At 34.2% G+C, this 24,429-nt stretch overlaps 1 protein-coding gene across 1 annotated transcript in view; it reads right to left on the reverse strand.

Moving 5' to 3' along the window:
* EPHA3 (EPH receptor A3) overlaps nucleotides 1–24,429 on the reverse strand; it is a 361,303-nt gene that overhangs the window by 250,415 nt on the left and 86,459 nt on the right. Inside the window, exon 3 of the mRNA XM_036851795.1 lies at nucleotides 16,304–16,964. Within this exon, the coding sequence (XP_036707690.1) occupies nucleotides 16,304–16,964 (661 nt within the window). The remainder of the gene's footprint in view (nucleotides 1–16,303; nucleotides 16,965–24,429) is intronic.

The raw sequence follows: 24,429 nt of genomic DNA on the forward strand, positions 1-24,429 counted from the left end.
AAGGGAATATAAAGGGAAAAAATAAAATTGTGAGTTTAGCATCAAAAAGACATGTTGAGAGGGTGTAGCTGTTTGCAGGATGTAGGAAGAAACATAATTCTGTGTTCTTTTATAGGGAATGCAAACAAGATGCCATAACCATGACATGAATCAATCTCCAAAAGTGAACACAAGCCAGTAGCCCAAGGAACACAAGCACTTCTGGCACTGGAGCCAGAAGTAAATGTGAGGGGGTCTCAGAGAGAGGACATAATGAAAGGTATTGAATAACATCCTCAAAAGCATTCTTGCAGTAACTACAGCCTGAGCTGCACAGGCTATTTCTGAAAACACAGGCTGGTGGGCTTCAGATTCCTCCCTTCCCCAGGTTCTCTATACTAGGGAGGCAGAGGGAATGCTGGTCACGTACACGTGCTCTGCACTCAAGGTCCAGTTTCACACTTACTAATTGTGTGTGACCTTGGAGAATTGTGCAATTTCTCTAAGCCTCTAGTTTCCTCTCATGGGAAATGGGGACATGATAGTGGCTTCTTCATGGGCCGTTGGGAGAATTAAAGGAAGTGCCAGGCTCAGTTACATGTCAGAGGACAGAAATGGCTGTTTTTAAAAGAAACAGCTGATGTGGAGGTGCTCCTCTAATTTTCAAAGAAAGGACAGTCGTAGAACTAGAACCATAGGAACTTTTCATACAAAGGCTATTAATACAATACGTCCTGTAATATAACCACATTTACCTGTCATCTTTGCATTAGTATCACATTGCAGACTAAAGGGAGTCAAATGTCAGATTTGATTTCATGTCAGCATGTCAGAGTATCCTAAAAGGGAACTAACTTTGTAGCAGCTGTCTGAACCCTTTGCATGAGAAAATTCGCTCGGTCTCCAAAGGTTTTCTCTTTGATATTTCTTTCATTACTCTTTTCACATTCTCAGTTCTTGTACTACAAAATCTTAGCCACTGACTGTCAGTCACTTTCTCCAGCTCTGTGCAAGTAACATGCATTTCCTGTTTTTAAATATCCACTTTCAAGTGAATATTCCTGAAATCTTTATTCTTTCTCCCAGATAAAGAATCTACATTTTGTTTTTCTTTGCATAAGTGTCACTTTCCAATTAGCTAAGTGGTTAGTAGGACTTCACATGCCTCCAAAAGTTATATAAATTTCTAAATAAATCCCAGGAAGGATGAGTCCTGAGGTAAAATCGTGAGTGAGATGCTTCAGCTTGGGTTCCAATTTAGGCTCTGCTAGTGTATAATTTGACCTTTTAGCCTTAATTTATAGCTCTGTAAAAGGAGGGTTTATTCTAGACCAGGTTTTCTCAAACTTGACATGATTTGCCTCGATAATTCTTTGTTGTAGAGGCTGTCCTGTGCATTATAGTATATTTAGCAATATCTATGGCCTCTAAGCACTGGATGCCAATAGCAATCTACTCCCCCAGCTGTGACAACCAAAAATGTCTTCAGACATTGACAAATGTCCCTTGGAGGCAAAATTGCCTGGGTTGAGAATATTAGTCTAGGCTTTAAAATTCCATGAGTGGTACACTGAAAGAATCTGTATTAGCATTTGATTTCTTTATATTTCCAATAAAATCTAAATTCCTTGAGGGCAGGGACATTTTTATGTTTGGTTCAATGCCACACTTAGAGTGAATACTTGGTATAGTAGGCACTCATTAAATTTTTGTTGACAGAAATGAATAAATGATGGAATATCTAACTCCATAAAGATTGAAATCTCTCCATTTATTATATCTTTGTAGCACATTTTGATGGGTCCTTAAACAATATTCGTCTTTCATGCTTATTCCACTTTTATTTCCTTATAAATATTGCCTTGCTTCCTTTTAACATAAATTCAGTTCATATATCCTTTAGAATCCAAGATACTTGGGAGCAAGAACTGTATTCTCTTTCTTCCCAATTCATCACATTAATAAATTCTGTATGTCAGAGAACATTTATATGTGCTAAAGTAGATTGAAATATTTCATATAGTTTCAATACAGTAGCATGACACAGACAGTAAATGGACCCAAATTTCTGAAATATAGATTTTCTCCCCTAATAACTACCAGAGAAGCAAAATTATTTCTTTCCAACCATTTATATACACAGGTTTGTTTCTGAGTTTCACAAACCTTTATGTGTTCTTTATGCATTCATTCAAGAATGGTATTCTCCCATTCCATAGCATATGCTTTCTCTTTTCTTGTTGAAAGTGAGTCTCCATGTCAAAAAGTAGCAGCTGTTCTCAATTAGAGCATCCGCTTTTAACCTTTTGTGGCTTTGTAACTGACCACTGAACAGAGAGTTCAGGAATATTTTACATTCAGGGTCCTTTGCTATTAGAAGCCATTCTTACTTCTTATTTTTTAAAAATAATACAAAAAATCTGTAACTGATCATATGATGATTATGAGTTTCATGATCTTGACTCTCCCTTGGGATTCCTGGTCTCCTCTCACAGAGCAAATATGTGATTAGATGTCCACATCGTGATTGTGTTTCTAAAAGACTATCGACAGTTATGCATCTCAGAGGACTACAGGAACAGCGGTAGATGAAAACATGACCAAAGTTTTATTCTAGTATAGTTCTATTATTATCACAGATTCTGTTCTCTAAAAAAGGCATCCATAAGTGATTTTAGAGTTATCTGCCAATAGGATTGTTTTCCCGCATCCTGGAAGATGAGAAGCTACAATAGCAGAGTATACATGCAGTCTTTCTAGTCATATGATTCTTTCCAAACAGTTCTGATTTGGGGAGATTTTCATCAAATATTATCAGAACTCATACTTCTCTCTACAATTGCTCTCTATTAAAGTTTAGTGCCAGCTGTCAGAGCTGTAATGTAAACCCTTATTAGCTCTTGTAAGTTCTACTCTGGAACTAATAAGGGATTGTCAAAACTACCCAAACACAGACAGAAATGGGGGGATAAATCACAGAAAAGAAGATGGAAAGTGTTCAATGAATCTGTATTAGCAAAACAATCTTTGTGAAACTATTACCAATGAATTTCACAAAATCTGTGTATCTCAAGAGGGAGAAAAAGATCTAGTTCTCAGTTTATTTTGCATAGGGTTTGATTCTCTTTCCTCTGGGAGGGGTTGACTAAAAACAATAAAACAAATTGGAAATGTTAATGAAATATCAATAATCTCTTTTTAGAATCGCTCCATGTATTCTGAAAAAAAATTACACTGCATTCCTCAAATTTTAAAATATATGCTTTGATAATATCTGAACGGCTGGAAAGAAAAAGCATAAGTTTGAAAAACTGAAGGTGAATATTCTTTACAAAAGCCATAGATTGTATAATATCTTAGCTTTAAATTTTTTTTTACATAATGGCATACAGCAAATCAGAACCAAGGAAGGCTGTCTATATAAACCCCAAAGTAATCTAAGTTAAAGAAACGAAATGTTAACACTTCCTGCAAGGTCCAACTAGGTTTGATGGTAGATTACGATGGCAGATCCACGAGTTATTTGACAAGGTGATATTCATTAAGATGCTAAAGTAAATATAAATTTTATATATTCAAAACAACCAACATTCCACCTTTCACAGGTGTGGCTTTTTCTTGGAAAATTCTCATCACTTTTCATATGAGTCTACATTTAATAGACATTTTTCAAGTGGTATCAGAGCAATATTCTGATCCTCCTTTGAAAATGAGACTGAAAATGCAGTGACAGAAACAACCTATTTCAAGGAAAATCAGAGCTATTTTACTTTCTGCAACTGACATTATTTTTTCCATGTCTTAGACTCTCATAGTGAACATGCTCCTGGGAACCTTAATCCATACTTGTCACAGACAGACTCTCAAACAAACTGCACAATGAGCAAATTATTTGTGTTCCCCAAAGACTATACATTTGGCATATCAGTGTTACCTAAATTATTATTTGCAGCTTTGAAACACTGGACCAGACAAAGTCTCTGAAGTTCACAGACCTTATCATAGTTAAAAATAAAAGAAGAAAAGAAAAGAACATTATATCCTAAAAGCAAATACCCTATAGCTATTTGATAAGGGATGATTGGTTAGAACCTCAGGAAAATACCTTAATACTGATATATCCAGGTTAGGATAAAGAGTCGTAAAACACTTAATGAAAGAAGAAATGTCTTACTATTTATTCCTCTTTGAACAATGTAATTGATATTATATAACTAAAGATAATCCATATAAGGTAAAATAAACTATATTTTACTAAAACACTGTAATTATTATTTAGTTATAATCTTGTGTGAGAATGTTAACATCTATAAAACTGCCTGTGATTTTTAAGGTCTTTTATGTTGGTTCATTGCTGATTATTTAACTTGTTCTTATTCATTATGAGGTATTTAAATGGTTAGATATCATTCTGTTCTACTCTGTAAATTTAACAACAGTTATATCTTTCCTAAGCATGCTTGCAATTAAATTGTCTGTGACTGCTCAAAATAATCTGATTTGTAGTATATACAGAACAAAGATTCCACGTTTCTTTCTAGTATCTTAAACCTGCAAATCCATGGTTTAAATTTATACTGTTTGTTTTTATACAGACTAAAGATGAACTACAATACTTAAGTCACAAATCAAATACATTCCCTTATTTTTCCTCTCTTTCTCATATTTGAAAGTTTTTAGTTAATTACTGTTTAGTGTGTTGACATAATTTGACTGAAAGTTTCCATTAATATCACATAGTAATTCATGTAAGCACATTTGGCATTTACTTCATACAACTTATACTGTTTTCTCCACTGCTATTTTTTTTTTACTATTTGGGTGATTCTCAAGTGAACATAGTAAATACCTAAAGTAAATAAAATAGATATAGTTTTTTTTTCTATACAGAGTCAAGTAAATTGGTTTGACAAATATTTTTACTTACTTGATTATTTATTTTTGATTCCCATGATTTCCTCAAGGCAAGAACATTATTTATTATTATATCTTCATCAACTATCTAGTCTTGTATACAAAAAATGTTAGGGCATAAAACAGCAGGCAAAAATTCTAGGTTTAACGTTTTTGAAATGTAGCAATTTTATTTTACTATTGTCATTGTTTGCTTGTTTCCTAAATTATATGTTTTTAAATCAGTTAAAATCTGAAAGTCTTTCTCGGTATACAATATAAAAATGTCTATGTGTAAATTCAAGGCCACTTTTGAAAAATCAGTGGAAAAGACCTGTGTTACAGAAAATAAGAGACTGAGTCAAATACCCGATGGGAAAAATCAAGGGTCACTAATCTTTAGAAGAAGAAAAAGGCTTACACCTAAAGCAATTAGAGAAAGAAGAACAAAAAACCCCCAAAGTTAGCAGAAGGAAAGAAATCATAAAGATCAGATCAGAAATAAATGAAAAATAAATGAAGGAAAAAATAGCAAAGATCAATAAAACTAAAAGCTGGTTCTTTGAGAAGATAAACAAAATTGATAAACCATTAGCCGGACTCATCAAGAAAAAAAAGGAGAAGACTCAAATCAATAGAATTAGAAGTGAAAAAGGAGAAGAAACAACTGACACTGCAGAAATACAAAGGATCATGAGAGAGTACTACATAAAACTATATGCCAATAAAATGGACAACCTGGAGGAAATGGACACATTCTTAGAAAAGCACAAGCTTCTGAGACTGAACCAGGAAGAAATAGAAAATATGAACAGACCAATCACAAGCACTGAAATTGAAACTGTGATTAAAAATCTTCCAACAAACAAAAGTCCAGGACCAGAGGGCTTCACAGGCAAATTCTATCAAACATTTAGAGAAGAGCTAACACCTATCCTTCTCAAACTCTTCCAAAATATAGCAGAGGGAGGAACACTCCCAAACTCATTCTACAAGGCCACCATCAGCCTGATACCAAAACCAGACAAAGAAGTCACAAAGAAAGAAAACTATAGGCCAATACCACTGATGAACATAGATGCAAAAATCCTCAACTAAATACTAGCAAACAGAATCCAACAGCACATTAAAAGGATCATACAGTGTGATCAAGTGGGGTTTATCCCAGGAATGAAAGGATTCTTCAATATACACAAATCAATTAATGTGATACACCATATTAACAAATTGAAGAATAAAAACCATACGATCATCTCACTAGATGCAGAAAAAGCTTTCGACAAAATTCAACACCTATTTATGATAAAAACTCTCCAGAAAGTAGGCACAGAGGGAACTTACCTCAACATAATAAAGGCCATATAGGACAAACCCACAGCCAACATCGTCCTCAATGGTGAAAAACTGAAACCATTTCCACTAAGATCAGGAAGAAGACAAGGTTGCCCACTCTCACCGCTATTATTCAACACTGTTTTGGAAGTTTTAGCCACAGCAATCAGAGAAGAAAAAGAAATAAAAGGAATCCAAATCGGAAAAGAAGAAGTAAAGCTGTCACTGTTTGCAGATGACATGATACTATACATAGAGAATCCTAAAGATGCTACCAGAAAACTCCTAGAGCTAATCAATGAATTTGGTAAAGTAGCAGGATACATAATTAATGCACAGAAATCTCTTGCATTCCTATACACTAATGATGAAGAATCTGAAAGTGAAATTAAGGGAACACTCCCATTTACCACTGCAACAAAAAGAATAAAATATCTAGCAATAAACCTACCTAAGGAGACAAAAGACCCGTATGCAGAAAATTATAAGACACTGATGAAAGAAATTAAAGATGATACAAACAGATGGAGAGATATACCATGTTCTTGGATTGGAAGAATCAACACTGTGAAAATGACTATACTACCCAAAGCAATCTACAGATTCAATGCAATCCCTATCAAGCTACCGCTGGCATTTTTCACAGAACTAGAACAAAAAATTTCACAATTTGTATGGAAACACAAAAGACCCCGAATAGCCAAAGCAATCTTGAGAAAGAAAAACCGAGCTGGAGGAATCAGGCTCCCTGCCTTCAGACTATACTACAAAGTTACAGTAATCAAGACAGTATGGTACCGGCACAAAAACGGAAATGTAGATCAGTGGAACAGGATAGAAAGCCCAGAGATAAACCACGCACGTATGGTCACCTTATTTTTGATAAAGGAGGCAAGAATATACAATGGAGAAAAGACAGCCTCTTCAGTAAGTGGTGCTGGGAAAACTGGACAGCTACATGTAAAAGAATGAAATTAGAACACTCCCTAACACCATACACAAAAATAAACTCAAAATGGATTAAAGACCTAAATGGAAGGCCAGACACTATCAAACTCTTAGAGGAAAACATAGTCAGAACACTCTATGACATAAATCACAGCAAGATCCTTTTTGACCCACTTCCTAGAGAAATGGAAATAAAACCAAAAATAAACAAATGGGACCTAATGAAACTTAAAAGCTTTTGCACAGCAAAGGAAACCATAAACAAGACGAACCGACAACCGTCAGAATGGGAGAAAATATTTGCAAATGAAGCAACTGACAAAGGATTAATCTCCAAAATTTACAAGCAGCTCATGCAGCTCAATGTCAAAAAGCAAACAGCCCAATCCAAAAATGGGCAGAAGACCTAAATAGACATTTCTCCAAAGAAGATACACAGATTGCCAACAAACACGTGAAAGAATGCTCAACATCATTAATCATTAGAGAAATGCAAATCAAAACTACAATGAGATATCACCTCACACTACTCAGAATGGCCATCATCAAAAAATCTACAAACAATAAATGCTGGAGAGGCTGTGGAGAAAAGGGAACCCTCTTGCACTGTTGGTGGGAATGTAAATTGATACAGCCACTATGGAGAACAGTATGGAGGTTCCTTAAAAAACTTAAAATAGAACTACCATATGACCCAGCAATCACACTACTGGGCATATACTCTGAGAAAACCATAAATCAAAAAGAGACATGTTCCACAATGTTCATGCAGCTCTATTTACAATAGCCAGGGGATGGAAACAATCTAAGTGTCCATCGACAGATGAATGGATAAAGAAGATGTGGCACAGATATACAATGGATCATTACTCAGAAATGAAATTGAGTTATTTGTTGTAAGTTGGATGGACCTAGAGTCTGTCATACAGAGTGAAGTAAGTCAGAAAGAGAGAAAAAAATACCGTATCCTAACACATATATATGGAACCTAAAAAGAAAAAGGTCATGAAGAACCTAGGGACAGGACGGGAATAAAGATGCAGACCTACTAGAGAAAGGACTTGAGGACACAGGGAGGGGGAAGGGTAAGCTGCGACAAAGTGAGAGAGTGGCAGGTACATATATACACTACCAAATGTAAAACCGATAGCTAGTGGGAAGCAGCCGCATAGCACAGGGTGATCAGCTAGGTGCTTTGTGACCACCTAGAGGAGTGGGATAGTGAGGGTGGGAGAGAGGGAGACGCAAGAGGGAAGAGATATGGGAACATATGTATATGTAAAGCTGATTCACTTTGTTATAAAGCAGAAACTAACACAGCATTGTAAAGCAATCATACTCCAATAAAGATGTTAAAAAAAAAAAAGATGGAAAATGAAAGCTAACAACAACAACAAAAAGAATAGAGGAAATATCACCTATGATTGAACAGACTAGAGGTTTAATGGAACTAAAAATGATGTCCCCTCAGAAAAGAAAACTGTTTGGAAGAAGGTGGACAACCAATTAATGAATAATGAATATACGTAAATTCATTAAAGACAGTTGCTCTCCCTCAAGGTATCTCTAAGTTCTAATGTTTAAGTTAAAAGAGAGACTGTTGAATTGGTGAATCTGTCATATGTAAGTGTTTTAACACAGATTTAAACAAGAGAGCAAGGAAGGTTATACAATCCAATGATACCAATGTATGACAATAATGATGTTGTTCAAATACTATTACCCAGTGCTGGATACTCTGCAATGGGCTATGTATACATTCGCTGGCAATTCTAAAGGGTAGATATTGTTGCTCCCCTTTTGTGGATAAGGAAACTGGGGCTCAAATTGTTTATCCACACAGCATTTCTGGGACTCTTGAGCCCAAGCACTTGTCAGTGACAGGAGCCTTTGGCTAAATGAACAATTAGATGCAAACTGAAGGTTGAGGACAAAATTGAGGAAGTTTTCTGAATCATGTTAATACTACCATAATTTATTATATAAATTGGTGAAAAGATGTAAAAACTTCAATTAATTAAAGGTTTTACAGCTATTATAAAGCTGTCATAACGTATCTGTTTTATTTGAAAGTTATTTACATTTTGACTTACTGACATATTTTTTATTCAAATAAATTCTTTGGTCTGAAAAGTCATGGGTTGCAACAGTTAAAGGCAAAGTGGGAATGGAGTGCTGTCATTTTAAATTCAGGGAAAATGAATAAAATTTTTACAGATCAAGGTAAGAAGCCTGATAATCTCAGTGCAGTCATTACAGGATGAATAAATTCCTTAAGTACTAAGTGTGTAAAATTAAGGGATAAAGTTATTTTAGCATCTTCATAAGTAGTTAGATCCTTGCTTTATTATAGGTATGAAACTAGTGGAGATTGATTTTTGCAAGCCAGAAAAATAATATTCATCATAAATTCACAAAAGAGAAAAAGTATTCTCTTGGCTACTATATAAAGTATTGTTATTACTTTTCATAATCTGTTTATTACTGTAATGACAGTTCAGATGATTCCAGTCTTAGTGCGTTGCAACTGTATGTGACCTAATAGTCAAATGCATTCATTTAAAATTAGATAAGATACACATCTTTATGTGCAAGAAATTCTTAAGAACCTAGTGGATTCAAAGATATATAATGAGAGGTATGTTGTCTCCAGAACTTACATTCCAAGAATGCATAGTTGGCATAGAAATCTCCCAATAATTATTCATCTAGTATGTATCAAACTGAAAACTTCCTCAATTATACTCTGCTAGGTTGTAGGCACAATGTCCTTTAAAGAGACATGACGTAGTTCCTCCCCTCAAGAAACTTCCAGTCTGAAAACAACTGTAAAGAAATGCTTCTGAATTCATTAAAACATATGAACACCTCGTACTTCTAGAAGATGCGCAGAGACTAAGTAGGTGCTAAGAAACATCTAAGGTTTTCAATTTTCTCTAGCTCCTCTGTCAGAGCAAGCAGAATCTTTAAATCATTGTTATTGAAGGCTTGACGGCTTCTTTAAGAGACTTTCTGAACAGACAGAGCAATGGGTAAAGAGTAAGAGTTGGCAGGTGAAAAAAACATAATTATAGATAACCATCAAGAAATCTAGATGTCGTCATATGTCACATCAAACACACTTTTCTACTCAGTTGCTAATGTACAAGAACAAGGAATAAAGTTACCATTCCACAATGAGCACATACAGATAAAACACAGAGCAACAGATTCTTCAGTGACATTAATAAGGTATTTGGTACATTAAGCTAAACAAAGTTTGTAGGAGGAAGGAATATTTATAGTAACTGCCTGGTATCTGCCTGAAATGTAATTAGTTGACTATATAAAAGGCCATTAGCATTCTCATTTCTTCTCTCCAAACTAAATTAAAACAGATAACATAATTCATTAGCTAGGATTATACACACACACACACACACACACACACACACACACACACACATCACAAAGTTCCCTTTGTATTAACGTGAAATTTCCCCACACCTCCAATCTTAAAAAGTGAAAAGTGTTATGCTAAGATGTAAGAAGGATTTCCCAAGTGAAATGAACCAAGTAAATCTTGATTGTCAATGGCTGAAAGCAAATAGTAGATGATTAAGTCTCATAATTTTAATTTTTCAATGTTATCTGGTTAAAAAGAGGTTTACTGACATCCTATAATAACAACTCAACCTGTAATTTGACCATACTCTCAACATTCAGCAAGTTTGCCCAAATCTCAGGAACATGGCCCAAATAAGGTTTAAGCCACACACACAGTAAATTAAAAGAGATACCATGAGAGATAACTCATTTAAAGAAAGGCCATATTTTAAAATTATATATTAGAGAAACTGCTAGAACCAAGTTGATGCATGACTTCTTACTTTCCTTACTAATGTTTATATTACCTCTTAGTTTAAGTTTGTGTGGTTACTTTTATGTGCATTTCTATTTTACCAAATTCGTTATAATAAATACTCTTTACCTTCCTGTAGGTGCTTTTTCCTGTATTTCCAGTTTACTTGGTATGCAATTCCTAAATGATGCTTTAGTTACTAATATTTCTTTCATCATTCCCTTATTTCCTCTCTCTAACCAGTCCTTGAGAGAGAAAGATGCATCATCTTCTACTCTTACTTTTCCCCGTCCTCTCTAGCAAAGAAACAGAAGATCAGCAACATAAAGCATCTTATTGAAGAAAATTTTATTTTCCCATCATTCATCTCCTCGCATACAAATACTTCCTCCCTCAACACACTTATAACTTATGTTTAAGTTTAAACTATTGACTTAGCTCTGTTTAATAATTCACTTAAAAACATATGTTCCTTTGGAGGCAGAGCCCAAAACATTTTAAAATACACACACACACACATTTTTGAACTATAAACCAAATTAGTTTAGCAGTGATAATGTTCATCTTTCTCTTTCTAGTGCGCTCAGCAGAATTTGGCACATAGTAGAGGCTCAATAAATGTTTAATATTTGAATAAATGGTCAAAGCATACCTTTACTACTTTTTCTCATTTCAGGAAAAGTGGACTGTTGTTAAAGTTTGAATCAAATACAAGAGAAGTATAATGACATGGTTAAAATTCTGGTCCTGTATAAAGATAACTTTGGTTTTATTTATAGTTCTGAAATTGATGGATGAGTTTTTTGACTACAGAATATTTTTACCAATATATTTTTCCTATCAAACAGAGATTGTCTCATTTTCATCATTTAGTTCACTGAACTTTAACTATCCCAAATATCCATGTAGAGTGAAATAGATAATTCAGAATATTTCATTACTAGAGTCAGAAAATGACCTATTTAAGAAATTTAGATCCTTTATAAGGCCTCCCTATGGAACAAGCTCAGAAGGCAAAACTTTAATGGGACTTCTACACATTATGAGACTTTTGAGATAATGATTTAATAAACAAATTATAAACTGCACCTTCTGGAATGCATAAGCTGGGTAAGTTAGTTAGCCCTTTCTCCCTACCCCAAAAGTTGCTAAGCACAATAGTGATGAGTCCAAAACTCTCAATGCAGAGACTTCTTGTTATTAATAAACAATTTCCACTATTAATTTTGAAATACTCAAAATTAATCTCTCCTTCCCCTACCTTGCCAAGGCAGTTTGTACCCGGTAGAAGATTTATTGGTCTGTCTTGCAATAAAATTATTCATTTATTTATCTGTCTTTCATACTAGATTGTGAGCTCTTATAAGGGAGATACGCTGACTTATTCATCTATGTTTCTCCGGTGTCTGGTACATTATTACATAGAACTTACAGATGGTTACAGATATTGAATTAAATTTGGTAGACTTTTTGGCATATCTAAGATGTTTGTCAATCCACATATCCAAATTTTGGTAGACATCACCTGGGCTAAGCTTAGTCTTCCCATGACATTTTGGCTAGTAATTCTTCTTTCTTAAAAACCTAGAAACAGAAAGATGTGATAAATAAGCTGAAACAGATGAACCTTATATTGAGAGATTCTTGGTTAACTTTGAGCTAATTCTCTATGGTCCTACTCATCCTTCAATACACAGTACTCTAACTCCAGTAGAATCTATGTACCTGTGGGGTTTCCTGGTCTCTGCCACCACTGGACTGAATCACAGGGAAGAAGTGTGGGTTGAGGTTACAACTGCAACATTTAGAATCAGACTGCCTGGTTTTAGATTGCAGCTTCAGCACTCACTAAGGGACCTAAGGCAAGATATTTAACCTATCAAAGCTTGTTTTCTCATTTTAAAAATGGAGATAATAATAAGGATGTACTTATAGGTTATTTTGAAGGATAAATGAGATAAATCATGGACATAACTTAGCAAATCAGCACAGTGTCTGGCATCCAATAAGTGCTTAATGAATATTTTAAAAAATCTCTGAATTCTTACTATACTTCTCATAATGAAGTAGATGCTCCCTAAATATTTGTTGAAACAAAGTGAATGAGTCTTGTTTTTCTCTGTTTTAGGCAACTGTAAGCCTATGGTTGCTGATCATTGTGTTATAAAATTATCCTGAGGTGTTTAAAACCTGGCTCTATGTGTATGTCAAGGTATTGTTCCATCCTTTTGTAAAACGAAACAAAACAAAACAAAAATGAACTCATGAAATATAGGAAATCTATTTAGTTATCTTTTTCACCTGTATCTTTTCTAAGTATTACCATTCCTTTTGTGTGCGTGAATTGAAGTACTGCTGATAAAACAATGACTTGCGAGAGTCATAAGCTATTCTGACTAGTCCACAAGCTTATTGAAAACCAACCAAAATTTTAAAATTAAAAAAGGAAAGCATAACAAACACCATCACTACCACTGACAACAACAGCAAAATTACAAGCCTCACGTCATGATGGCCTACTCTATTACAGATACCAGGCCAGAATTAATTGGTTGAGTATTGGATTTTTTTTTTTTTTTAAAGAGCAGGTGATGTACAAGCTGGCTTTTTATTTATTTTTTTTATTTTTATTTATTTAAACACTATTTTATTTATATTTATGGCTGTGTTGGGTCTTCGTTTCTGTGCGAGGGCTTTCTCTAGTTGTGGCAAGTGGGGGCCACTCTTCATCACGGTGCGCGGGGCCTCTCATTATCGCGGCCTCTCCAGACGCGCAGGCTCAGTAACTGTGGCTCATGGGCCTAGTTGCTCCACGGCATGTGGGATCCTCCCAGACCAGGGCTCGAACCCGTGTCCCCTGCATTGGCAGGCAGATTCTCAACCACTGCGCCACCAGGGAAGCCCTGGATTTTTAAGACATAGTAGACTATGCACTAAACTGACCTATTAAAAGAAATATTTGTTCAAATAAAGTTGGTTTAGACTAGGTACTACATGTAAATCAGCATGAAATAGAATGCCTTGACACATCGTCTAATAATCTGAGTACACAAAGGTTTTTTTTTACTTATTACGAAAAGAGAGGAGCCAAAATTCACCTGGCAACATCAGCAAATGTCAAGATATAACCATAAAAGCAAGCTGCACCTTTAAGTTACATCACTGAAAAGTCAATACCAATCATATCCCATTTCATGTGCTATCTCTAATTCTACTATAATTATTTTTATTGGTTTATCTTCAAGATTTTTTCTTAGAATAAAAAATTCTATGCTATTTATGCATATGTATCTCTTATTCTGCAACCAGTATTTTTAAATGTTGAAAAAGTCTGTGATAATATAGCATCACTATATCAAGGAGGTGCTATTGATGTCCTTCAATATAATAAACTACAAGACTCAAGGATGTAAAAATTTGACATAAATATTATCTCCAGGAGTAATTTTGGCATAGGGTACCACTGAGTAGCATAATAGTTACTTTAAAGAAGTGGTTCAGTGAATTAAAATGAGGTTAAAAAATACAAGCAATTATGAATCTATTGTGAACTTTCTGAATACAACTTAACGTGACTCTCTTTTTTTAAATTCTTCTACTAAAGTTTGTCCTCAAGACAGCATGTAATATAGGCTAATTATGTGTATGTTTTATTTATTTTTATTAACATTTTTATGATTCTATTTACTTGCTGATACTTATTTTTCTATTTCTTATAACTTTGAATGAAATATAAAGTATTATAAAAAAATTATTTAAAATCCAAACATCCAAACAATGATTAGGTTTCTTGCTCAATGGAATATTTTATGAGATAACTCAACATATATTGATATATATTGTTGAGACAGGGACACATCTATTCCTTTCTTGGTGTGGACATCAGAGACTGCATCAGTAGAAACCAAACTGGAGGGAATGGACAATTTTTCAACTCTTCCTGATCTAGGCCTTTATTATTTTATTTAAAATAAATCACACAAATATATCACAAACAATACCATAGTGATAAAATATAATTCAAAGTGGAATATAAAGGCTATTGAGACTTCTCTCCACTCATGTATATACATAAGCAAGTAGTAGCTAGTCATGTTGTTTCAATTTTAGAACTTTCAAAGCCATACTTAGTAACAGTATTGTGAAGGCTCTTGCCAAGGATCTAAATAACATAATAGAGAAAAATCAGACTAGAGTGTACCATTTGCTGTCATTAAAAAGAAATTCTATAAACTACTTATAGTCAAAAGTAAAATGTTATATTCTGTTCAGATTCTTAGAAATGCCCATTTATGTGTAACGTAGATTCATTTCTTCCACATGGACTTGAGTCCTACTGAATGGCCACAAGTAGAATATCAAACTCAATTCTTTTGACAGAGTTTAACAGCAAACAACGGTATTAAAACAGACTAGATTTCAAGGACTTATTACTTAAGTTCTCCTGTGTATTTATACATTTAAAAATTTAATAATAATTTCAGTGTGTTCTTAAACACAAAACCTTGCCTAATGCTAAATAACAAATTTTGGGATTAAGTGGAATTTATCATCTGATATAATCTTCTATGGAAAAGATTATCTTTTAATTGATTTTACTTCAAGTGCAAAGAGATTTTTAATAAAAATCAACTTGATAACACAGTTCAGGTTCTCTGATTCTACATAAAGGATCAAATATACATTCCCACCTAAGATGTGGTATATATGTATATGTGTATATATATACACATATATATATCCTCCTGAGCAGCCAAAACATGAAGCAAAATTTAAAAATTTTTACATTACTCCTCTATACATTAAACACTGAAGGACCAAACCTGGATTTTTAAATAAAATAATTTTTATTAAACACTAATGCTTTGTAAGTAAACCCGTATTTTAAGCACAGGTGTCACTGAAGAAAATACTATATTTTATAGCAATGAATTACCTTTTGCTATGAGAGTGATGAACACAAACATAAATAGTCAATGCAGGATCTAATTCTGTTAGACTCAGATTAGCTGAGTGCCAACGATATTTCTTCCCTCTACATAAAAGAGACAGAGACTTTTTTTTTCTTTCAGTTCGTCTAGTGGGGTGTAGGCCAGCACCACATAATCAAACATGCTAATATTTCTACATCAAATTATGAATCATCACATCAAGTGGGATGGATAAATTTAGTCTATAAATAGACTCTGTTCAGTTTGAGGCATATTTTGCTGCCAAGTGAGTTCAGGTTAGGTTCATTTCTTTCAATTACTCTACCATAAATTCACAGGTAAGAAATACCACTGCAGGGAAAATAGAGAAGGCTCTTACCTTGGCACATAAAACCTCTTTCTTCATAGCCAGCATTGCATGAGCACTTGCCAATGGGTACAAGCCATTCACCTTCTGTACTACAGTACATCCTGGGAGGATCTTCCTCCTTAGAATTGTTAACACAAGAACCTCTAACTTCCACCAGGGATTGGGAATCCATGGGTACTGTGTCTGGAAACATAGCCAGATTCTTCACTGTAAACGGACACTTTTTGAAGTACACTCTCACAGACACTAAGGCAACACAAGCACCAACATCTTGAAAAGCCAAATAAAATCCCTTTTTGTTGACAGGACCTACTTCTCTAACCTCGGTGTTGAGTTTAAGAATACGGTCCCCAAGATCCATTTGTGTGAAACTTTCATCAGCTGCAATGGTGTCAATCTTTGTAAACTGATGTTCTCGGAATTTGACCCCATGATCATCATCAGACTCCATGTAGTATAGGTTGAAAGTCTCCTTGCAAGTTCCCAAAACCAATGGAATGCTATTGCAGTCCCGGAGAGTGAACTTGAGCTCCACGTAGATCTTCTGAGCTGAGTTCCTGGGGACCCAGTTTGTCCTCAGCCAATTATTTTGACTATGATCCATGACATTGCACACCTGGTAAGTCCTGATGGGTGTGTAATGTTCATCAACACCACTGATCTCTTCCCACTTGAAGAATCAAAGAAGAAGAAAAGAGAGGAAGAATTAATGAGTTAAGCATGATGAATAATAGTGCATACAAGATGAGGGTTTCAATGGAATCACAAGAAATACAAAATAAATGAGCAGAAACTGCTTTAAAAAGTTTCAAGACTTTTTAGAACAGTGAAGCAGTGCTTTCTTTGATCCTTAGACAGGTTTTGAGAAGTTTTTAAGTTAGCAACACATTGTTTGTGTTACTTATGATTCTACAACTATTATACCATCTGTTTCTATTACTCCTGTGTCTACGCTTTCTTTATACCATGCCCAGGTTAGCCTATATTGCTGCCAGGAAAATACATATTTTTCCATGTCATACTAGAGTTCTAATCTTCTATGGCTCCCCATTACCTATGCAATAACTTCACACTCTTTAGTTTGGTATTTGTGTTTTTCCAAAAAGTGGTCCCAACCTACATTTAATTTTTTCTAAAAGTTTGAATTGAGATTAGTGAATTATATGTTTCACTTATGCACATACTATGTTCTTGTCAATGTGAACATTTTTTACTGTTTTCAAAAGAAATATTGGATCTTCTTCTTTTATGCTATAAAAAAAAGAGAGCACTGGTCTGTGCTCTTTTCTCCTTGATGTTTCCCATAACCCTGCCATGCTTAAGAAACTTTCTGTATTATATAATACTTACTAAATATCTTTTTTATAAATTTAAATCATGATACATGCTTAGATTAGTCTAATTTTGTTTCATTTGCATTTGTTAGATTTTAGACCTCTTCATATCCTCTATAATATGCAGCACACAACTTCACCTTTTGGGAGATGCATAAAAATTATTTTTTTCTTTTACCATATGTAGGAATAACTCAAGGAAATAATGAATATAAAGTTCTTAGAGAACATATTTTAATTTTGTAAATAAATAAATAAATGAAATCCTTCTGAAGCCCATTAGAAATGGGTTCCTAAATTTTTCTCCATTAAGAGAGTTACTTATTTTCATAAGGAGTAAGTTTTAAATACTTTTAAACTAAATCAATGGCATTTAAAGTGTATTAACATTTTTTTCTATTTATTAAAAACACATAGGAATGCCAATCCACAACTTCTAGTCACAAAATGAGATAAAATGTTAGTTTTTTAAATAGATGGTACCAAAAGCAAAGAAATATGGCATTTATTTGGCCTTTGAACCTCATTAGAGGAGAAAATAATTATTTACATTAGGGTGTTTGAATATCAAAAGCAATTTGTGACCCCACCAGCGTGAGAAACACAGTTTTAGAACTCCTTATTCCCCTTAGCTCTCCTACCAATCTAAGAGCAAAACAAAAGCAAATAATTAAACAGCACTTATTTTAATAACTTTGATCATTCAGGGTCTGGAATATGAGAGGCACTCATTTTCTGGAGGCAAAATTGGCTAGTCTTCATTGTCACGCCCAAGATCCAACAAAGGAACAAATTTTGATTATTTTAGAAAACCCTAGCTCTAACATACAAGATATATCTATATTTTAATATAAGAAAATATTCATACTGTATTTTTAATAATAACCAATATATCATTTTCACACATCCACTCTATAAACGTATTATACGGAGAGCTTTAAAGAAGAAAAGTATACATGAGATTCTCAGTTCTGAGGATTTTACACTTAGGTGCCTATAATAATAAAGTCACATTCAAAACAAAATTAACGTATAACTTTAATATCAGAAAAATTAAACAGAGTGAACTGAGTTGGAGCTCTGAAAAACTGTGATGTTAAAAAGTTAGTATTACATTGCATCTTCTCTATTCCCATTACATTGGTTCTACAATGGCATTGTAAAGCACAGAGCTAACAAAAACTTCAGAGAATAAATGTTTTCTGTGGGCATTTTATAGAACATTAAATCATGGACATCATTATTCAAAAATTAACCAACTGACTTAAAAATTTTTAGTTCAAGATTTCCTTATCAGAATAGATATGAGGTTGTACTTCGACTGATGAATCAGTTGCAAGTTTCTCCTGCTATGGACAGCATTTTACTAGACATCAAACAGAAATGACACTATGTAAAGATTTTCATAATTCAATGTAAAATATGATTTTAATTATGGAGATCTCACTGTATTTAACATTTTCCTCTCAATGCTAATTTGGCAAGCTATCACAAGTCCTTGAATGCAGAGGTACAAATTGCAAGAAGATAATGCAAACAACACCAGCATGCTTTGCACATGAAAAGGTTGCAGAGAGCAACTGTCACTTCATTAATTTGTCATGAAGACCATATTGCCTGTAAGCGATGGTGGCTTGCCATCTCAGACCACTTGCAGAAAACAGCAGGTCTCTAACTCTAGCATTTGCTGAGGACTAGACAGTGGAAATAAAATTCCTAAATGAGCATTTTTGCAACAGCAACGCAACAACAGGAATCATTAATTAAAGTTGCTGTTGTAATGCTTACATTTTATAAATTTAAAGAATACTCATATTTACCCTATCTTCCTATTCCAAGAACTAATGGATATGTTCATAAATTATTAGAGATAACATACTGTCATAGTCATTGCCCCAAGGCCAACGTGGACAAAGAAAATGGGCAACAAAGCATTGGTGACATATAGAATTGGGAGGTACAAAGCATCTATCTCTTCATTTTTCTAATCCTTAAAAAAAAATCTGTTCAAGGGGTATGCAGCAGTAACATTGTCTTCAGCAGAAGGGGACACAGAACTTGTAAGAACTCAAATTCTTTCTAAAGCTCAAATTCCCCAAAATCAATAATTCTGGTATTTAGCGTGGTTCCCAGATTCTTACCATAAGCTTTTATCATTAGATCACAGAGACCAGAGCTGAATTTCTTGCTTTTTTTTTTTTTTTTTTCTTTTTCCAGATCATACAACTATAAGAAAACCACATGTCCAGATCTCTGTTCCCTAGAAGGGTCATTCTGAAATCTATTCCCTGTAGCATAAGCGCAGTGAGCCTCTTTATCATCAAAATACAGTGTAAGATGTAAAGGAGAATCAATTTATATTTACTAGGTAGAACAGCTCCTTGTCACTGAGTCAAACATGTATTTTGAGGGAAAACATATTTTTAACAATTAATCGGCATTTAACCTAAAAACTCTCATTCTGATAAACCTCCATTATAGTAATTAAAGATTTATACGCATTGTTGATATTAATTACTCTTAGATACATTTTTAGTTACTTGCCAATAGGGATTAAGGAGGAAAATGTGTACATTTTCTTTAAGAGAGGGAGAACCTGCATTGCATTTAGTGTATTGGCTAACATAATGAAATACGAAGAAAGTGAGAAAAATAACTTTATGATTTACCTTATAAGGTTTAAACCAGTTTCTTAGAAATTTTCAGATGATACTAAAAAGAAAATGATGACCAATATTCTTATGTTTGCAATATTACATTTGTAATTCTAGTGGTTAATAAGAAGCACATAGTTCTGCACTTTACAAAGTGCTAATGATGACTAATCTTGTGCTCAATAATTATAAGTGATATTAAATTGGTTCATGTTATTCTTTCTCCACTCATGTTTTTACTCCTATGTTTTTTTCTCTTTGTACACATCATAGCTATTTCAAAATGCAATGTTCATCCTAGAAATATTTGAACATTTACCATGCATCAGCATTTTAAGCGTGGCAATGCATAATCACTTACAGGAAGGATGTTACTGTCAAGTGTCAGGCACAGATATATCTACAAAAATCATTATATTTCCATTTATTCATAAATAGTTTTTCTTAGCCCATAGGTCTCAAAAGTACACACACACACACACACATTTGTACTAGTATCACGTTAAAAGGTAGAGTAAAATAAAACTGTCGAGACAAATGAAAAATAGAATTTGGGGGTTTTGGGAGTTTTGTTGCTGTTGATGATGATTTGGGGTCAAATCAGAGGAATACATTTGTAACCAGAGGATTGAGGAGAGAGAAGGTGGGGATTTGATATTGAAAATCTAGCATCAGTAACAAGAGGCAGGCCAGAGTCTAAAGATAAAAAGGTGTAGAAGGTACATGCCTCAGATGGTATGTCCAGTAATCTTAATAATAATGACTACTATCCATTCTCCCACCCATCTTTAACTCCTAAGTATTTAGCATAAATTGGATAATGGTATTAGAAGTGTCTTGTGGAAAAGAGAGAGGTCAATGTTCTAGTTTAGGTGAAGTATACTGAAAAGAGCTGGAAAACTAGGAAACTAGTGAAAGGACCAGAGCTTATTATTGAGGAAAGCCAACACAGGATTTCGGAGAGTGAGAGGAAGAGTTAGGACCAGGAAAATGTATGATCTCTGTTCAGATATTAGGTACATTCTGGTACATTCTGTAGTTAGAACAAGACACAGGCTATTCAAGGTAATGTCTTCTGAAAGCTTGAGGATGTGGGGGTCCTTGGGGCCCCAGCAGCCCCTACCTTGGATTCTCTGTCTTTACCCAGCACCTCATACTCACAAAGCTTCCATCTTCAGTCTTAATACTTCTCAGTTCCTAAAACCCCTAGACGGAGACAAGAACTAGGGCATCCTCAGCTTCACCATTTCTAGGGCTTTAATTTTAGTTATTCTCCTCCTAGCTGGGATTGATTTAGTGGTACTGTATTGAGATCTCAGGGCTGTTGCCACATCTTTGCACCTGTGGACAAATATCCCATATTTCTGAGTACAGTCTAATTTCCTTACCTCAAAGGTTCTTATTTTTGGCTAAGCATTAGCCAGGGAGCTTTCTTAAAATACTGCTTTATAGGTGCCTATTCAAGCTATTTCTTTTTACACTGCCTAGGTGATTAGAATGTGCCTAGGCGATTCCCTAAGGTTGGGAACCAATGTTCTATGTCCCTTGGCCAACTTTTGACCTCAACTTGACCTGACAGCATACTCCACTATCAGCTTGCAAGACTTCTGAATCTCCCCAGAAACTATGTCTAAAGTTTACAGATAGCCCTGCCTCTGTCTCTGTAGAAGGACCTTTTGCTCAGCCCTCATCCCATCTGTTTTTTGATTCCAGATTTGCCGAGGCCCAGATGTGCCTTATGTAGAAGCTCACCTGAATAACCTCATCTTCCACCTCCCACAAAGATTTGTAAGATATTATTATAATAAACAACATAAATCTAATCATAGTGGTCTTCTATTTTGCATTTGGTGGTAAATGAAAAACGTGTGCATTACAAAAAGATGTAAACAGTGTGTGTGGGAGGGTTACCTCCAATCACATATTTCTCCTGGTATAAATATAAGACAACTGGTTTTAGACATGTTACAATTTTTAGAGTTTGCTGTAATTTGGTAGTCTCCTACTGTGATTTCTGTAATGATTTGTGATTTTTAAGATGCCTCTATAATAGCAGTTTTATTTGATTCCACATGCATTTATTAAATATTTCTATATGCAAAGCCCAAGTTAAAAACTGTGGATAGTAAAGATAAGTAAAATGTGACTTTTGCTATTCAGGAGTTGATGCTGGAGGGAGAGGTATAAGTATCACTGAAGGCAGATGATGATATGCTGTCTATTTGAGGTGTTGAAAGGAGCTGTGGGGAAAGGAAGGATTACTGCTGGAAGGAGGTTCCGGGAAAGCATTAAAGAAGAAATGGAAAGGTAGGGTGACTAGAACTTCTACAGGTAGAAATACGGGGGCACACAGAAAGAGAAAGTGTGAGCAAACAGGAAGACATGTGAGGACAGAACCTGTTTAAGGAACTGGGTTCTACTTAGGCTGGAATGTAGGGCATTGAGCAGCAGGGATGTGGGCAGTTACTTAGAAAAGAAAGGCCTGGGCCAATTTGGGAATATCAGCTGATATGTGTTTATTTCATTTGCTACCGTGAGAAACTACTGAAAAGAGGCACATGGTTTACTCTGGACTGGGAGTTGGTTCTCCAAAGAGAAGGCAAAAGAGGGGCTTTAGAAAGACCACTGCAGAGATCCAGAAGAGAAGCCTGAAGAAGATGACCTCTGTTGAGTGAATGAACAGTGAATATTTCCCAAAAGATTATAAAGGGATATATTTTTTCTTATGAATTTATATAGGATACAGCTACATGTGCAGAGAGTAACACAGCTCATTATATTATAAGTTTTTGACTACTAAAACATATTTCAGAAAGATTCCTGTTTGTACTGAAAGATTGCAGGCAACAACAGAAAAAAAAAATTCAAGGGTACAAGTATGTAAATAAATGTTTCTTTAATTTTTCTTTTATGATATAGTGTTCTCATTAGATCCTATATATCTGATTTGAAGACTATTTAATTAATATTTATTGAGTAACTACTATGTGCCAAGCTCGATATTGATAATGTAGTAATGAAGGAGATAGGAATGGTGCCTGTCCTTAAGGAACATACTGTCCTTATGTTATAACCATTATTATATCCATTTTTATTTTATGAAGACATTTTCATTTATTTCTTTGTTCATTATCCTTTCTCCCCTGTATGGTCTCTGGTTTGGCTTATCTTTCCCTCCCAAACATTTAGCCCTGTGCTTAAACCCAAATAACTTATATAGACTTACTAAAATTAAATATCATGTGACGTGCCAAATGTTAAACTTATATGACTAACAAAGCACAGAAGTATGCTTTGGGGTACAGAAGGCATTGAGTTTTAAAAATCAATACTCTGGATAGTTATGTGTCACAGAGTGGCCTTAACCAAGTAAATATAAGACACATATCATGTTTATAAGTATTCTGTAATAATTAAAAAAAGAAGAAGGAAATGAATTTCTACAAAATATGTGTTAACAAATTTATGATAAAGATTTTTGGAATATATGGTGAAAATTTTTTGAAAGATGAAGAAAAAGGATCTTAAAGTTTGAGAGATGGTGGTAGGCAATGAAAAACTTTCCAAAATTATGTGAAATGCTTAAAGATCTATCAAAAAGTGAATTTCTAGCCAGAGGAATTAACTTGCAAAAGATACACTAAGATATAAAACATACCATGGGGAGACCATATCTAAATTCACCGTTGTCGAAAGTTTTCAATTAAACCTGCTATTTAAATTTACCTTTCCTGAAGGGAAAAATGCCAGTGTAAAGGAAAGATAGGAAAAGAATACTTTGCACTATAGAGGTTTGATATTAATGGTGAAATATTTCTATTTATAATGTAAAAGAAACATAATTGCAAAAATGTTATTTTTAGAACTATAACCATGAAGTACATATACCATTATCTGAAAATTACCTCCATAAAGAGCAGGCCAAAATAGTTAAAAAATCATTAATAAACCATTTATCTATTCTATAAAAGTTGGGGAAAATCATTTATAATTTATCGGAATTTTTTTCACTCTTTCTGTTCATATACAGCCAAATAACTTCACTTTTCAGAGAATAAATTTCCCTTAAATATTAGGGAGTAAAACAATGAGACTATCATGTTTCCAATTCTTGGAAAAATATTTAATATGAAATTGCCCAATAAAA

This window comes from Balaenoptera musculus, chromosome 4 (genome assembly GCF_009873245.2).
Source record: "Balaenoptera musculus isolate JJ_BM4_2016_0621 chromosome 4, mBalMus1.pri.v3, whole genome shotgun sequence".
NCBI lineage: Eukaryota > Metazoa > Chordata > Mammalia > Artiodactyla > Balaenopteridae > Balaenoptera > Balaenoptera musculus.